Source organism: Babylonia areolata, chromosome 34 (assembly GCF_041734735.1).
Source record: "Babylonia areolata isolate BAREFJ2019XMU chromosome 34, ASM4173473v1, whole genome shotgun sequence".
Lineage (NCBI taxonomy): Eukaryota > Metazoa > Mollusca > Gastropoda > Neogastropoda > Buccinidae > Babylonia > Babylonia areolata.
The window spans coordinates 13,215,361-13,232,524 of record NC_134909.1 but is presented as its reverse complement, the minus strand read 5'-3'; the positions used below and the strand labels follow the sequence as shown (position 1 = coordinate 13,232,524).

General features: G+C 42.8%; 1 protein-coding gene and 1 long non-coding RNA gene across 5 annotated transcripts in view; both read left to right on the top strand.

Annotated features, from left to right (window-relative positions):
- LOC143277622 (ATP-binding cassette sub-family G member 4-like) overlaps positions 1 to 6,725 on the top strand; it is a 41,273-nt gene extending 34,548 nt beyond the window's left edge. For all 4 annotated transcript variants that reach the window (XM_076582506.1, XM_076582505.1, XM_076582503.1 and 1 more), the window contains 4 exons: positions 2,091 to 2,191; positions 3,168 to 3,323; positions 4,969 to 5,087; positions 6,395 to 6,725. In XM_076582506.1, the coding sequence (XP_076438621.1) occupies positions 2,091 to 2,191; positions 3,168 to 3,323; positions 4,969 to 5,087; positions 6,395 to 6,620 (602 nt within the window). In that variant the 3' untranslated portion in view covers positions 6,621 to 6,725. The remainder of the gene's footprint in view (positions 1 to 2,090; positions 2,192 to 3,167; positions 3,324 to 4,968; positions 5,088 to 6,394) is intronic.
- A 2,018-nt stretch (positions 6,726 to 8,743) lies between these two features.
- LOC143277428 (uncharacterized) lies at positions 8,744 to 15,577 on the top strand. The gene is made up of 2 exons (XR_013053739.1): positions 8,744 to 9,040; positions 9,121 to 15,577. It is a non-coding gene; the product is annotated as an uncharacterized LOC143277428 (long non-coding RNA).
- The last annotated feature ends 1,587 nt before the right edge of the window (positions 15,578 to 17,164 follow it).

The following is a 17,164-nucleotide window of genomic DNA, read 5'->3' as shown; positions in this document are numbered from 1 at the left end:
GTGTGTGTGTATGGGGTAGGGTGGGGGTTTGGTTTTATTTTTGTGTGTGTGCTTTTTGTGGGTGGTTTGTTGGGTTTTTTCTATTTTTGAAAGAAAACTACAAGTCACATTACAGAAACACTCCAATTAGACTTGATAGATCCAGTGAGTGCAGTATGTGTGTGTGGATGAGTGTGCGTATGTGTGTGTGTGTACATGTGTGTGTGGATGTGTGTGTGTGTGCGTGTGCATGGATGTGTGTGTGTGTGTGTGCAAGTGTCAGCCCATGTGTGTGTGTGCGTGTGTGTTGGTGTGTATCGTTGTGTGTGTGTGCTCATGAATATGTGTGTGTGGATGTGTATGTCGTGGTGAGCTTTATTATGATTACAGGAAGTTCAGTCCAAAAGTTTGAGTGAGAAATGTTTATTACCCTTGCCTGAGAACCTGTTTCTTGGAGCAATGAAATTTAGAACTCTTCATTGATAAGTTAACAGTACCAAAAAAAAAAAAAAAAAAAAAAAAAAAAAAAGGAAAAATTTAGGATGTACAAAGAAATGAAAGATTGAAAGAGCTGAGTGCAGAGATCTGAAGAAGGGAAAGAGGGAGCTCAATGCTAGTGTAAGGTCCAGTGACAACACAGCACAGCACAATACAGTACAATACAATACAACACAACACAGCACAGCACAGCACAGCACAATACAATACAACACAACACAGCACAGCACAATACAGTACAATACAACACAAGACAGCACAGCACAGTACAATACAACACAAGACAGCACAGCACAGTACAATACAATACAACACAACACAGCACAGTACAATACAATACAATACAATACAATAACACAACAGAGCACAGCACAGCACAGCACAATACAGTACAATACAATACAATACAACACATCACAGTACAGCACAGCACAGCACAGCACAGCACAGCACAATACAGTACAATACAATACAACACGTCACAGTACAGCACAGCACAGCACAGCACAGCACAATACAGTACAATACAACACGTCACAGTACAGTATAACACAGCACAGCACAGTACAGTACAATACAATGCAACACGTCACAGTACAGTATAACACAGCAATAGAGTACAATAGAGTACAATACAATACAATACAACACAGCACAGCACAGCACAGCACAGCACAATACAGTACAATACAACACGTCACAGTACAGTATAACACAGCACAGCACAGCACAGCACAGCACAGCACAGCACAGTACAGTACAATACAATGCAACACGTCACAGTACAGTATAACACAGCACAGCACAGCACAATACAGTACAGCACAGCACAGCACAGCACAGCACAGCACAGCACAGCACAGCACAACACAGCACAGTACAATACAGTACAACACAACACAACACAATACAGCACAGCACAATAATACAATACGACAGAACACAACACAGCACAACACAGCACAGCACAATACTGTACAAAACAACACAGCACAACACAGCACAGCACAACACAACACAACACAGCACAATACTGTACAAAACAACACAACACAACACAGCACAGCACAACACAATGCAGCACAGCACAGCACAATACAACACAACACAGCACAGCACATCACAACACAGCACAGCACAGCACAGCACAGCACAGTACAACACAACACAACACAATACAGTACAACACAACACAGTACAATACAACACAACACAACACAACACAGCTTAATTATTAAACAATACAGTACAAAACACAATACAACACAGCTTAAAACAACACTGTAAACACATCACAGCACAACACAGTACAAGACAACTTAAACCCTTTCAGTGCCAGGGGGGAAAACAGTAGAAAGAGGTGTTTCAGGTCATAAAACATTATCCAAAACAATAAGCCTAAAACTGAGAAAATGGTCTTGGAGATATACCACTCTAGATGAACTGTGTGAAATTTTCAGCCTTCCAGAGCTATTTCCCTTTTTCTGATGATGTCATCAGTGACGTCACTATGCACGTACCTGATACGTTTATTGCAGTCAAGGGGATTTTGATAACAACACAGTACAACACAACACAATACGAAGTAACAAACGCACCCGTTTTGCTTTCAGTTCCGATGGAGATGGCGGTGTTTGTGAGGGAACACCTGAACTACTGGTACAGCCTGAAGGCCTACTATATGGCCAAGACCATGGCAGACATGCCCTTTCAGGTATCCATTCATCCATCCATCCATCTGTCTGTCTTGTCTTGTCCTTGTCTTGTCTGCCTGTCTGTCTGTCCTATTGCCTGTCATTATTCTGATCTTTCTGACTTTACTTCTGCCTGTGTGTGTGTGTGTGTGTGTGTGTGACATGCTGTACACAGACAGAGAGAGGTAGTGTAATGTATAGCTGTAGAGAGAGGCAGCAGAATGTATGTGATTGCTATACAGAGAGAGAACATCATGTGATTGCCATAGAGAGAGGTAACATACTGTATGTGTTTGTCATATAGAGAGGCAACGCAATGTATGTAGTTCCTGTGGGGAGAGGTATTATAATGTATGTGGTTGCCGTGGAGAGAGGTAACACAATGTATGTGGTTGCCATAGAGAGAGGTATCATAATGTATCTAGTTGTAATAGAGAGAGGTATCATAATGTATGTAGTTGCCATGGAGAGAGGTATCATAATGTATGTTGTTGTTGTGGAGAGAGGTAACACAATGTATGCAGTTGCTGAGGAGAGAGGTATGATAATGTATGTGGTTGCCGTAGAGAGAGGTATCATAATGTATGTGGTTGCTGTAGAGAGAGATATCATAATGTATGTGGTTGCTGTAGAGAGAGGTATAATGTGTGTGGTTGCCGTGGAAAGAGGTAACACAATGTGTGTGGTTGCTGTAGAGAGAGGTAACACAATGTATGTGATTGCCGTGGCGAGAGGTAATGCAGTGTGTGTGGTTGCCGTAGAGAGAGGTATGATAATGTATGTGGTTGCCATAGAGAGAGTTATCATGTATGTGGTTGCTGTAGAGAGAGCTATCATAATGTATGTGGTTGCTGTAGAGAGAGGTAACACAATGTATGTGACTGCCGTGGAGAGAGTTAACACAATGTGTGTGATTGCCGTAGAGCGAGGTAACACAATGTGTGTGGTTGCCATGGCGAGAGGTAACACAACGTGTGTGGTTGCCGTGCCGAACAGATCATCTTCCCGCTGGTGTACGGCAGCATAGTGTACTGGATGACCTCCCAACCCACGGACTTCCTGCGATTCGTCATGTTCCTGACGCTGGCGACCCAGACGTCCCTGGTGGCTCAGTCGCTGGGTCTCCTCATTGGTGCTGCTACCTCTCTGCAGGTTGGTACACTCCCCCCTGCCCCGCCCCCCCCTGCCCCGCCCCCCTCCACACACACACATGCGCTGTAGCAAGACGTCTTGGTAGGATTTGTTAAGATAAAGCACCAGCTTAATAATGAGAATGATATTGATAATAATGATAACAATAATGATTATTTGTGTGTCTAAAATTCTACTGTATTTCTGTTTGTATATGATTTTTTTTTAAATTTCTGTACTGCCCTGCACTCCCTCCACCCCACCCCACCCCCCATCCCCCTCCCACCCCCAATATTCCTTGTGACCATTGTACATTTGGTTATGAAAACATATGCTATTCTGTTCTGTTCTGTTCTATTCCATTAATTTAATTTATTGTATTTATGTTCTTTTATATGTTCTTTTAGAATAATTTATTGGATTTAATTCATTTTAATGTACATGGTCCCTTTTCATGTAAGACCTGCTGTGTTCCGCTGTATGTTGTAAAAATCGATGAGTAAAAAAACCCAGACATGCTATTTAACATGAAAATAACAGCTTACAAGCATAAACCTGCATAAACATCCAGCCAAACGCTAACGGTGGTTCACATATGTACACACACAAAGCCGTCACCGATAACACCCAACATATATATCAAACATGACAATGCCAAAAGAATAGAATCTCAGATCACAACACCATTGTAACAATACTGATAACCATGTCACAATATTTAAAATCAAATCAGAAATCCAGTTAGAGTGTGTGTGCGTGCATGTGTGTGTGTGTGTCCGTTCTTTAGTTTAGCGTCTTTTCACTATCGGTGATATTATATGATGTGTGTGTGTGTGTGTGTGTGTGTGTGTGTGTGTGTGTGTGTGTGTGTGTGTGGATGTGTGTGTGCGTGCGCATGCGTGCGTATGTGTGTGCATGGATGTGTGTGTGTGTGTGTGCATGGATGTGTATGTGTGCGTCGATGTACATGTGTTTGTGTGCATGCATTGGTGTGTGTGTATGAATGTATGTGTTTTTGAGTGTGCAGGTCTAGATATTCATGTGTGTGTGTGTGTGTGTGTGTGTGTGTGTGTGAAGATGTATGTATGTGTGTGTGCATCTTACATGGATGCCTGTTTGTGTGTGTATGTATGAGTCATGTTGATAGGTGTGTTTGTGTGTGCGTGCATGGGGCGGATGTGTGTGTGTTATCATTAGTTATACGACCGTGTTGTGTGTGTGTATGTCTGCAGGTGGTGGTGGGTTTTTTTTTGTTTTTTTTTGTTTGTTTGTTTGGTTGGTTGGTTTTTTTATTGTTTTTTTTTTAGGAGAAATCAGTGGATGCCTAAAAGTTCTGCAAATGAGCAGGATAGTTTCAGCATCCCTGGAAGGGTTTTTTTTTTCCTTCCATCATCATTTTTCTCCTTTCTGTTGTCTTTTCTTATTTTTCCTCATGTTTTTAATCTGTCTTCTTCCCAATGGCATGTTCAAACACTTACAAGACCTTGCAACATATATTACACATACATGATGGCTTCACACAAAATCATATTCCCTGAAAGAGAAGCATGGTATACACACACACACACACCCTCTCACTCTCTGTGTGTGTGTCTCCTTTACTCACTCAGTCCCCCCCCCTCTCCACAAGCTCTACACCTAAGTACAATAATATGTATGTCTGCAGGTGGCGGTGTTTCTGGGTCCAGTGACGGCTATTCCCATCCTGCTGTTCAGCGGCTTCTTCGTCACCTTTGGCACCATCCCTCCCTACCTGCAGTGGCTGTCCTACCTGTCCTACATCAGGTAACCTGTCTCTGTGCTTTGCCTTTCTACGAATTCAGAATAACGCTGCCAGACTCATTTGCAGAGCTTCTAAATTTGGCCATGTTTCTCCCCTCTTGGAGTCTCTCCACTGGTTGCCTGTTTCTGATCAAATAGACTATATAAGCTATCCACTCTGACCTTTTCTGCAGTCAACGGATCTGGCCCCATGTATCTTTCTGAACTCATCCATATCTATACCCCGTCTCGCCAGCTCCGTTCTTCCTCTGATACTTGACTTCTCAGGATACCTCACGTCAGAAGTAAGACCTATGGACACAGATCGTTTTCTTTTCAATCGCCAAAGACATGGAACAAGCTCCCAGATAACCTCCGTCATTCTGATTCCCTCGCATCTTTTAAATCTCGTCTCAAAACTCACCTTTTCCCTCAGCAATAAGTTCAATTGTGGCAGGTCCACTTCCTTTGGGTTAGCTGTGCTTGACTATGTGTGTATACATATGTATGTGTACATAACTACATGCATGTATATGAATGTGTATTGTGTGTGTGTGTGTTTGTGTAAGTTTGTGCCTGCCTATGTGTGCGTATGTGTTAGGGTAGCTGTTAGATACCCATGTATGTTAAAATGTATGTATGCAGCGTGTGTGTGTGCGTGTGTGTGTGTGTGTGTCACATTTTGGTGTGTGTATGTAACATAGATATAATGTTTTATGTTAACAAAAGCGTTTTTGTAAAGCACCTAGAGCAGATTTCTGGATAGTGTGCTATATAAGTATCCATTATTATTATTACCTATGTCAGGGTGCTAGACTTTCGGGTGTGATGATAAACTGAGGTCCCGTGTGCAGCAGTTTGCGGAAAACACAAGATGTTAGAATTCCATGAAAAAAGATTCACCATGATTGTGAAACAAACACACTTGCAGGCAGAAAAGAAAGAAGAGAGAATGGATGGTGATGTTAGAATTCTGTGAAAAAGTAGGCAGCCATACTCCGTTTTCTGGGGTTTTTGCATGATGGATATGTTCTTGTTTCCATAACCCATTGAATGCTGATATGGATTACAGGATCTTTAACGTGCATATTTGATCTTCTGCTAGCGTATACACACGAAGAGGGCCTAGGCACAAAAGCAGGTGTGCACATATGTTGACCAGGGAGATCGGAAAAATCTCACCCTTTTACCCACCAAGTGCTGTTACCGAGATTCGAACCCACGACCCTCAGATTGAAAGTCCAACGCTTTAACCACTCGGCTATTGTGTCTCTGCCTGTCCGTCGATGACTAAATCATCACCTGCGTCTTGCGTCTTGCGTCCTGCGCAGGTACTCGTTCGAAGGGGTGCTGCAGGCGATCTACGGGCGTGACCGGGGCGAGCTGGACTGCAGCGAGCAGCAGTGCATCTTCACGCAGGCCTCCGACGTGCTGGAGGAGCTGGACGTGCAGCACGCCGAGTTCTACCTGGACTTCATCATCCTCTGCATCTTCTTCATCATCCTGCGCATCGGCTGCTACCTCGTCCTCCGCTGGCGCGTCAAGTCGCAGCGATGAGAACAGGACAGAAGAAGAAAGAAAGAAAGAAAGAAAAAAAGAACAAAAAAAACAAAAAAAACGGGAGCGGGGGTTGGGGAATATGTTAACATGTACCGGCGGAGGAGTGGGGTAGGGGAGCCTAGGGGGGTGTGGGGGATGAGGGGGTGGGGGGGTACCTGTCACAGGGTTGGGGTGGGGGTTGGGGTTTGGTGAGTGTGTCAACCTTACCAATAGAAGACATGGGGATGGGGTGGGGGTGGATGGGGTGGGGTGGGGGGGGGGGGTGCTCTGTTTTGTTGGAGCGTATCGAGTCTCAGCGATTAATTAATTAAGGGGCGTGCAGGGGACCTGTGCTCACTGGAGGGGGTAGGGGGAGGAAGGGAGGGAGTGGGGTGGGGAGGGGAGGGGTGGAGGGTGTTGGGAAGTAGGGAAGTTGCTTGGGCTATGGGGTGGAAGGGGGTTGTGGGTGAGAGAGAGAGAGAGAGAGAGAGGGAGAAGTACGTGTCTTACACACTTAGTTGGAATCGTGAATAGTTGTCTTTGTTTCTAGGATGGTAGGGGAGGGGTTGAGCGGCGTCGTCATGTTCAGCTGACTCCAAGGACCCTGAAGAAGGGGTGAGGTGGGCAGGGGGGGTGGGGAGGAGGAACGGGGAAGGGGGGGGGGAACGTGTCCAACCCCTCCCCCACCCACCCACCCACCCATCGGTTCCGTGTTTCACTGTTACAGTTTGTGTCCGTCTGTGCGTCCCTTTTCTGTTTTTCCTGGCACGGACCTTAGGCGTTAACATTTGTGAACCTGATTTTTTTTTTTTTTTAAAGGAGAAATCAGTGGATGCGTAAAATTTCAGCAAATGAGCAGGATAGTCTCAGCATCCTTGGAAGGTTCTTTCCCACTTGTGTTTTCTCTTTTTTTTTCTTTTTTTTTTTCCTTTCTTTTTGTTCCTTCCATCATCATTTTTTTAACCTGATTTTTGGGAAAAAAAAAAAAAATTGTTTGGTATTTTTTGCCTTTTTTTTTTTTTTTTTAAATGTGGTGACGGTGGTTGTTGGGAGGGTGGGGGGGAGGAAACGCAACATCAAAGTAGCGGGAAGTAAAGGGAAGCAACTGCAAACGTGTCAGAAGTAGGGGAGACAAACAGGCATGCAGAGAGATGCGCTGTCAGAATAAGAGGAGAGAGGGAAGGTGGGAAAGGTCGGGGGTGTGACTGGAACAGGAATGAGGATAACCAGATGATGATGATGACGACAACAATTTATGAATGTTGGCAGGTGTGAAAGATAGACTGTGAAAGAGGCAAGAGGGGAGAGAGAGAGAGAGCTGGGAAAGAGTGATGATTTTTTTTGTTTTTTTTTTCCTTTTTCTTTTTTTGTGTGCGTGTCCCCATCGTTTTATTTTTGACATGGGATAATGTGTCCAATTTGCAATGTGACGTGTGCTTGTTTTGCAATGTTGAGTTGTCTGTCGCCTGTAATAACCGGTGGTGTGTGTGTGTAAAGTGTTTGTGAGGAAAGTGTGGTGCAAGCTTCCCCTCCCCACCCCCCCCCACCCCAAAACCCTGATAGCAAGTTATTTTTGAGGGACCTCATCAGTCTCAGTTTTTTGTGTTGTTGTTGTTGTTGATCCATCGTAGTTGATGTGGACCTCTGCATCTCCACTGGGTGGTTGACTGGATGTGACGAGTCCCAAGATGATGATGATAATCGAGTCCCAAGATGATGATAATGATAATAATATACATTTCTATATAGTGCCCTTTCTCTCTTAAGAGCTCAGGTCGCTTTACGTGAAAGAAAAAGTTACAAATTACATGAACCGCTCATGATCACTTTCTCTCTTCCCCCCCCTCCCCCTTTCCCTCTCCCCTCTTGTCTTCTCTCGTTCTCGTACATGCAGAGGGTTGGCAGACGTGGAGCAGTTTTGTGGAAGTAGGAAACTGAGAGTGCTTACAGATAGGTTTTGAAAAGATGAGTTTTTAGTGATGGGCGAAAGGCAGAGATGGAGTCAGGTAAACGGATCAGTTTCAGTTTCAGTAGCTCAAGGAGGCGTCACTGCGTTTGGACTAATCCATATACGCTACACCACATCTGCCAAGCAGATGCCTGACCAGCAGCGTAGCCCAACGCGCTTAGTCAGGCCTTGAGAAAAAAAGAAAAAAAAAGGTGAATAAATAAAGATAAGCGTACATAAATATGTAAATAAATGAATAAATAAGTAAATAAATAAATAATAATTATAAAAAAGGTAGTAATAATAATAATAATAATAAAAATAAATAAATAAATAAATAAATAAATAAGACAACAATGATGATAAACGGATGTGGTGTGTAAGGCTGTCCCAGATTTTCAGGAGCAGCAAAGAGAAAAGAGCATTCACCGCAGATACTTGTATTAACACAGATGCTTTCAGATAGTTGTATTAACACAGATGCTTTCAGGTACTTGTATTAACACAGATACTTTCAGTTACTTGCATTAACACACTTTCAGATAGTTGTATTAACACAGATGCTTTCAGATACTTGTATTAACACAGATACTTTCAGATACTTGTATTGACAGAGATACTTTTAGATGCTTGTAACACAGATACTTTCAGATACTTGTATTAACACAGATACTTTCAGATACTTGTATTAACACAGATACTTTCAGATACTTGTATTAACAGAGATACTTTCAGATACTTGTATTAACACAGATACTTTCAGATACTTGTGGTAACACAGATACTTTCAGATACTTGTGGTAACACAGATACTTTCAGATACTTGTATTAACAGAGATACTTTCAGAAGGTAACAGTCAGAGAAAGAATGGGGGATTCCTGAGGGAGTGTAAGCACTGAGTGTAAGTCAGAAAGACCATCAGGTCCACTGTACACATTACCACCAGGCCACCAGTCCACGTTTCAAGGCTGTTGGCAGTTGTGCTCACTGGACCTGGAAGGTCGGCTGCTTCCGGTGTGAAGGCAACATCACAGGGTAGGTATGCCATGTGGTGGGCATCATTCTAACATGTTTCACATGTTTATTTTTATTTATTTTTTATTATTATTATTTTATTATTATTACCATTACTACTACCTTTTTTTTTATATCATAATTATCATTTATTTATTTACTTATTTATTTATGTAAGCGTATCTGTTATTTATTCACCTTTTTTTTTTTCTCAAGGCCTGACCAAGCGCGTTGGGTTACGCTGCTGGTCAGGCATCTGCTTGGCAGATGTGGTGTAGCGTATATGGATTTGTCCGAACGCAGTGACGCCTCCTTGAGCTACTGAAACTGATACTGAAACTGAAACTCACAACACACCCACCAGTTCCCACACAACCAGCTGTTGGCAGAACAGCTTTAACCACTTCACTGCTGCTGACAAGTTATGCTTGTCAGTCAAGAGCTGTCGTCCCCACTGAGATTAGACTAGAACATACAGGTCAGGATGTCAGTGGCCTTTTTTATATGTGGACTTTTTCCTCTTTGTACTGAATTCATTTTGATCTGTAAAAGCATTGACACCGTTGACAAGGTAGTGACCACACTTTAAATCTGTGACTCATCATGCCATTTTCACCATGGTTCACCTGTCAGGGGGTTAAAGATTCAATCTTTGAATATGAATTGAGTTTGGCTGACTAGAGACTTATTTGGATGAACAGCAGTTCACTGTGTATTCTTCGACATTGGAATGATCTGATGACACAGACTTCTTTGGACGAGTGGTGGCTACTTAACATCTTCTTGGACATTGGAATGATCTAATGGTTTATTGTACATGTTCCCAGGTGGGGTGTTATTTATTTGCTCACGTCTTGTCTGGAACAAACCTCCACAGTTGTTAATGTCCGTTTGGACGTTGAACTGATTGAATGTATGTGTACTCTTTATTCGACTGGATATTTGAACATATTTTTCTGGCATTTAACCAAATAGCTGTACACACTCTTTTTTTTTTCTCTAATCCTAGAGATGCAGTTTCAGAGCGTGTATGAAGAGAATGGAGGCACTGTGGCAGAACTGGGACCTCAGTCACCAGTGTTCACCAATGATCAGGGTTCAAGGACACTGTTTTGGCCTGGCGTTGTGTCCTTTGGAAAAGGGTCTTTACCCTGATTTTCCTCACTCCACCCTGGTTTGAATGGGTACCTGACCTTGGCTTGGGAAGGTCAGAGTGGAAGAAGGATGCCAAGCACTTGACGCTGTGGCGATGAGTTCACTGGCTGTAAAGGCTCGCTCACTTCCTGGCCATGGTGCCCTCTGGCTTGTAGCATGGTTACAAAGAACCGCCACTCTTGTCTGTCTCGCAATGGTTCCCCAGTCTGTAAAAGGTTATGGGACCTTCAACCATTTTAACCTCTCATGAACCGAAAGGTCCTGACTTTGAGGTCCAAAGAGGGGGGGGGGGTGGGGGGGGGGGGGAGCTGTGGGTATGTTAACTTTTGTCTCATTCTCCCCCCAAGTGAGTCGGTTTGGGTGGGTTGGATCACAGCGTCGCTGTCTCCTTCAGTGTGAGGGGGAGTGGAGGGGATTGTCTACCTTTACTAAGAGGGAAGAGGAGGAGTTTTGTGTAATGTCCTGTCACATACAGGTGATTGCTGACATTATCCTTACAATTTAAATGTAGTCTGTTCAAATTTTTTCCGGTCAGATTTTGCCTGTCAGCAAATTTTCGATATTGTGACCATTTTGAAGTACAAAATTTTATAAAGTTCTGATTCGTCTTCAGTTCACTGTATTCTTTCTACAGCCATTGTTGAAAAGTTTGTTGATTTTTTTTTTTTAAAGGGAGGTGGAAGGGGGTGGGGGGGGTAGAGACTGTTAACCCTTTCACTGCACCAGTGACGGGCGCAATAGCTGAGTGGTTAAAGCGTTGGACTGTCAATCTGAGGGTCCCGGGTTCGAATCACGGTGACGGCGCCTGGTGGGTAAAGGGTGGAGATTTTTACGATCTCCCAGGTCAACATATGTGCAGACCTGCTAGTGCCTGAACCCCCTTCGTGTGTATATGCAAGCAGAAGATCAAATACGCACGTTAAAGATCCTGTAATCCATGTCAGCGTTCGGTGGGTTATGGAAACAAGAACATACCCAGCATGCACCCCCCCGAAAACAGAGTATGGCTGCCTACATGGCGGGGTAAAAACGGTCATACACGTAAAAGCCCACTCGTGTGCATACGAGTGAACGCAGAAGAAAAAGAACTGCACCAGTTAGGTAGAGGACCCCATGTCACAAAAGGGTGACCAGATCATGGGTCTGTTATCCATGAACCCACTGCTCTTTATGTTTGGTGGTAGGATAGGCCATATTATTTTCTACACATCACAGGGAGAATCCCAAGCTGTTCTTAGACACCATGTTTTCTGTGTTTATAGTACAAGGGAATTTTGCACTGTAAATTGACTGGTGGTGAAAGGGTTAAACTGACTGCAGTTTTCACTGGTAGTGTAGCAGATTTTATTAAAAATTTTACCTGGTAATGTGCAGGGTTCAGTTTTTCTTTTTATAATTTTTTTAAAATTTTCTTAGCTGCAGATTATGTTGTATCTTTGTTTCCTGTTCAACCATCCCCCTCACTCCGATGTCCCCCCCCCCCCCCCTGCCCCCCCCCCCCCCACCATTTCCTTTAACTCATACAGACCTGTGCCCTAGCAACTCTCTGGCCTTGAACTTTGTTTCAATGAAAACAGTTTCCATGTTCCTGAACTGCGAGCAGAAGGAACTGACTTCCACAGTATTTTCCATCTGTTGTCCACGTATGTCAGTTCAGAGGGAAAGCCCGGTTGATTTCAGTATATATTTCCTACATTTTTTTTTCCACGTCAGTGTGGCAGGGAGGCCTGCTGCCGCTGTAAATTCTCCAGGGCTGAATGGGTTAAGAAGGAATCTGGATGCAGGTATGGTAATGTTTTGTTGGTGTGCTTTTTAAGCTTGTTTTGAAAGATGGGAGATGGCCTTTGCACTCTTGCTGGGTGAGCGGTAAAAGAATATGATTTGATTTTTTTTTTCTTTCTTGGTTGGAGTTGTTGGAAGGCCATAGATGGTATGGTATGGTTGGATTGTGTATTATATGTATATATTTGTATATATATATATATATATGTTCAGAGAGATAATGGTTGTACATACATATACTGGAGGTGACGCGGGACGGTTTTCTTTCTTGATAATCATCGAACAAGTTTTGAGCTGTGCTTCTGGTTTTTTTTGGGTTTTTTTTTTCTTCTTTCTTGTTTTTTTCCTTGGTTGATCTGTATATTGTTTTGCTGTGTCTACCTTGTGGGGGGAGGGGGTGTTGGGGTGGGGGGGAAGAACCATGGCAGAGTCATTTAGGCATTGAACTCCAGTGTTCACCAGTGATGAGGGTTCGAGGCCCGTGTTTCAACGTGGTGTTTGTGTCCTCGGAGAAAGGCTCTTTACTGTGATTTTCTTACACACCACCGAGATAGATGTGAAAGGGTACCTGATGGAATGTCAGAACGGTGGAAAGAGAGGATAGGGCCCCTAGCTCCCTGTAGACGTGGTGGATAAGATGAATTCTTTGTCTTGATGGTGGTAGAAGGCCACAGAACGTTTAACCCCCCCTTTTTTTTTTTCTTTTTTCCCCCTCAAAACCTCATGAGCGGAGTTGAGAACTTTTTTCAGTTATGAATGGTATCCCCCCTGACGGGCGCAATAGCCGAGTGGTTAAAGCGTTGGACTGTCAATCTGAGGGTCCCGGGTTCGAATCACGGTGACGGCGCCTGGTGGGTAAAGGGTGGGGATTTTTATGATCTCCCAGGTCAACATATGTGCAGACCTGCAAGTGCCTGAACCCCCTTCGTGTGTAAATGCATGCACAAGATCAAATACGCACGTTAAAGATCCATGTCAGCGTTCGGTGGGTTATGGAAACAAGAACATACCCAGCATGCACAACCCCGAAAGCGGAGTATGGCTGCCTACATGGTGGGGTAAAAACGGTCATGCACGTAAAAGCCCACTCGTGTACATGCGAGTGAACGTGGGAGTTGCAGCCCATGAACGCAGAAGAAGAAGAAGGTATCCCCCCTGCTAGAAATTTCCTCTCTTTTCTATTGCTGTCTTTGTTTCTGGTCCCCCCACCCCCACCCCCACCCCTGCCTCATCCCCTGGTTGTTTTTGTTTTTGTTTTTTTTAATTTATTTTTAGAATGTCTTTTTTTTTTCTTTCTCAAGATGAGCATTGTTTCATTTTGCATAATGCATAACTTGTGGCTTAGCATTGGCCAAAAAGTCTTGATGGTTTGCAGTTGAGTGTGTGTGTGTGTGTGCGCGCTGTCTGGGTGTGGGAGGTGGTCTGGTTTGCTGCATGTGTGTGTCCTTTGTTTTCTTTTGGTTTGCTTTGTGTCCTGGTTTTGGGTGATGTGGTGGTGGTGATGCACGGTATTTACGCATTTTGTCTCGTTCTGTTTGTGTGTATGTGTTTGTGTGTGTGTGTGTGTGTGTGTGTGTGTGTGTTTATGTGTGTGTGTGTGTGTCCCAGTGTACATTTCTGGGGCATTGGAACTTTGTATTATTATCTAGTTGTTTCTGTGTGTGTGTGTGTGACAGATATGCAGTGCTGTGCATTTTCACACTGGCAATCGAAATTCATGTGTTCACTGTTTTATGTAATATTCACTTTAATTTTTCTACTCTTTTTATTTTACTTTTTTTTTTTAACAGTAGTTTTAATATAATTATATTGTTTGTGTTGTTTCTTTTTTTTTTCTTCTTTCCTTTTCCTTTTTCTTTCTTTCATGCCTTTTGAAGTCTCTCCGCCCCCCCCCCCCCCCGCCCCCCCCCTTTTTCTCTTTTATTCTTTGTTTCTTACTGTCTTACTTTCCTTTCTTTTTTTTCTTCCTTTCTTTTTTAATTCATCTCCACCTTTGAAGCTGGGAGTCAAGAGTCATAACAAAGACATTGATATTATTGATGAGCTGGTTTTGTTTTTGAAGTTCTTTGCATACGTACTTGTCTTATTGATGATGATGGTGAGGAGGATGGTCATTGAATGATTGATTGATTGTTTGGGTTGGGTTTTTTTTTTATAATCTTTTTCATTTCTGAAAGAAGTCTCAAGTTATGTGGAGGGAAAGAGAGTGAGTGAGAGAGAGAGAGTGAGAGAAAAGGAAAAACAAAACATTTTTTTCTTTTTCATTTTTGAAAGAAGTCTCAAGTTACGTGGAGGGAAAGAGTGAGTGAGTGAGAGAGAGAGAGAGAGAGAGAGAGAGAGATTGAGAGAAAAGGAAAAACAAAACATTTTTTTCTTTTTCATTTTTGAAAGAAGTCTCAAGTTATGTGGAGGGAAAGAGTGAGTGAGTGAGAGAGAGAGAGATGGAAAAACAAAACATTTTTTTCTTTTTCATTTTTGAAAGAAGTCTCAAGTTCTGTGGAGGGAAAGAGAGTGAGTGAGAGAGAGAGAGAGAGAGAGATTGAGAGAAATGGAAAAACAAAACATTTTTTTCTTTTTAATTTTTGAAAGAAGTCTCAAGTTATTTGGAGGGAAAGATAGAGAGAGCAAGAGAGAGAAAAAGGGAAAAACAAAACTTTTTTTTTTTTTTTCATTTCTGAAAGAAGTCTGAAGTTTTGTGGAGGGAAAGATAGAGTGAGAGAGATTGAGAGAAATGGAAAAACAAAACATTTTTTTTCTTTTTCATTTTTGAAAGAAGTCTCAAATTATGTGGAGGGAAAGAGAGAGAGAGCAAGGGAAAAACAAAACATTTTTTTTTTTTTTCATTTCTGAAAGAAGTCTGAAGTTTTGTGGAGGGAAAGAGAGAGTGAGAGAGAAAGAGAAAAAACAAGACAAATGTAGACCCTGTGTGATGATGACAAGTCTTTAGTGATATTGTTAGTCGTGAACTTTGATCTGTTTAGTTATTTCGGTTTAAAAAAAAAAAAAAAATTATTTATCTTTAAAAAAAAATGTATTTCGGTTTCTGTGATTGATTTATTTCTGTTCCCACCCCCAGATCCCCTAACCCCTACCCCACACATCCCCCACTCATGTATAAAATAACAAATATATGAAAATAAATACATATATATATATATATAAGAAACCGTTAGCATATGTTCCTTCTGTAGATCTGTTTTGTGTGAAGTTGACCATCTCATCATTTATTTACGTACAAGGATCTGTTGCGTGATTGTTTGTTTTTCCTTTTGAATAAAAACACAAACTTATGTCATGTGTTAACGTGTTTGTTGTTACGTTTTTGAGTCTTGTGAGTTTAAAAATAGGTATCTAATTACCTCCCCTATCCTCTAATGAACTGCCAGACATTGCAGGTCTGATCCAGCGTTCACCAGTGATCGGAGTTCAAGGCCCTGTTTCACAAGGTGTTGTGTTATCCTCATTGTTGTCTTATTTATCTATTTATTTATCTATTATTTATTATTATTATTTTATTATTATTATTATCATTACTACTACCTTTTTTTTTATATCATAATTATTATTTATTTATTTATGTAAGCTTATCTATTATTTATTCACCTTTTTTTTTTCTTTCTCAAGGCCTGACAAAGCGCGTTGGGTTACGCTGCTGGTCAGGCATCTGCTTGGCAGATGTGGTGTAGCGTATATGGATTTGTCCAAATGCAGTGACGCCTCCTTGAGCTACTGAAACTGAAACTGAAACTGTTGTGCCCCATGGGAAAGGGCGGTGTACCCTGATTTTCGCTCACTTCACCCGGGTGTGAAAGGGGTACCTGACTTGGGGTCAGCAAAGGTTAAAACATGTGTGGACTGATGGCCTAGAGGTAACGCATCCTCCTAGGAAGCGAGAGAATCTGAGTGCGCTGGTTCAAATCATGGCTCAGCCGCCGATATTTTCTCCCCCCTCCACTAGACCCTGAGTGGTGGTCTGGACGCTAGTCATTTGGATGAGACGATAAACCGAGGTCCCGTGTGCAGCATGCACTTAGCGCACGTAAAAGATCCCACGGCAACAAAAGGGTTGTTCCTGGCAAAATTCTGTAGAAAAATCCACTTTGATAGGAAAAACAAATAAAACTGCACGCAGGATAAAATACCCCCCCCCCCCCCCCCCCCCCCCCCCCCCCCCCAAAAAAAAAAGGGTGGCGCTGTAGCGTAGCGACGCGGTCTCCCTTGGGAGAGCAGCCTGAATTTCACACGGAGAAATCTGTTGTGATAAAAAGAAATACAAATAATGAGGATGAACATCAGGAAGGAGAGGACTGGGCCCTACCTACCAATGCTGGAGCCCTGGACACAGTGGATATTAATTCACTTCCCAGGTAGCCGGATAAGGCCATTGGAGCTTTTTTTAACCTTTAAAAAAATTAAAATAAAGTGATGACATACGTGTATGCAACACGTATGTCTATATGCACGCGCTGACCAGGATTCCCATCCACCCCCATCCCCCTCCCTCCCCCTCGCACCACATCCAGCCCCCCTCCCCCCACTTGGTTTTGAGCAATGGTCTTGGTGCTAGTCTTTCAGATAAGGCAATAAACTTAAAAGAAACAGGTCCTGTGTGCAGCATGCGAATGAAAAGAGCCCGCCCATGAATGTGAAAGGGGGTGTCCC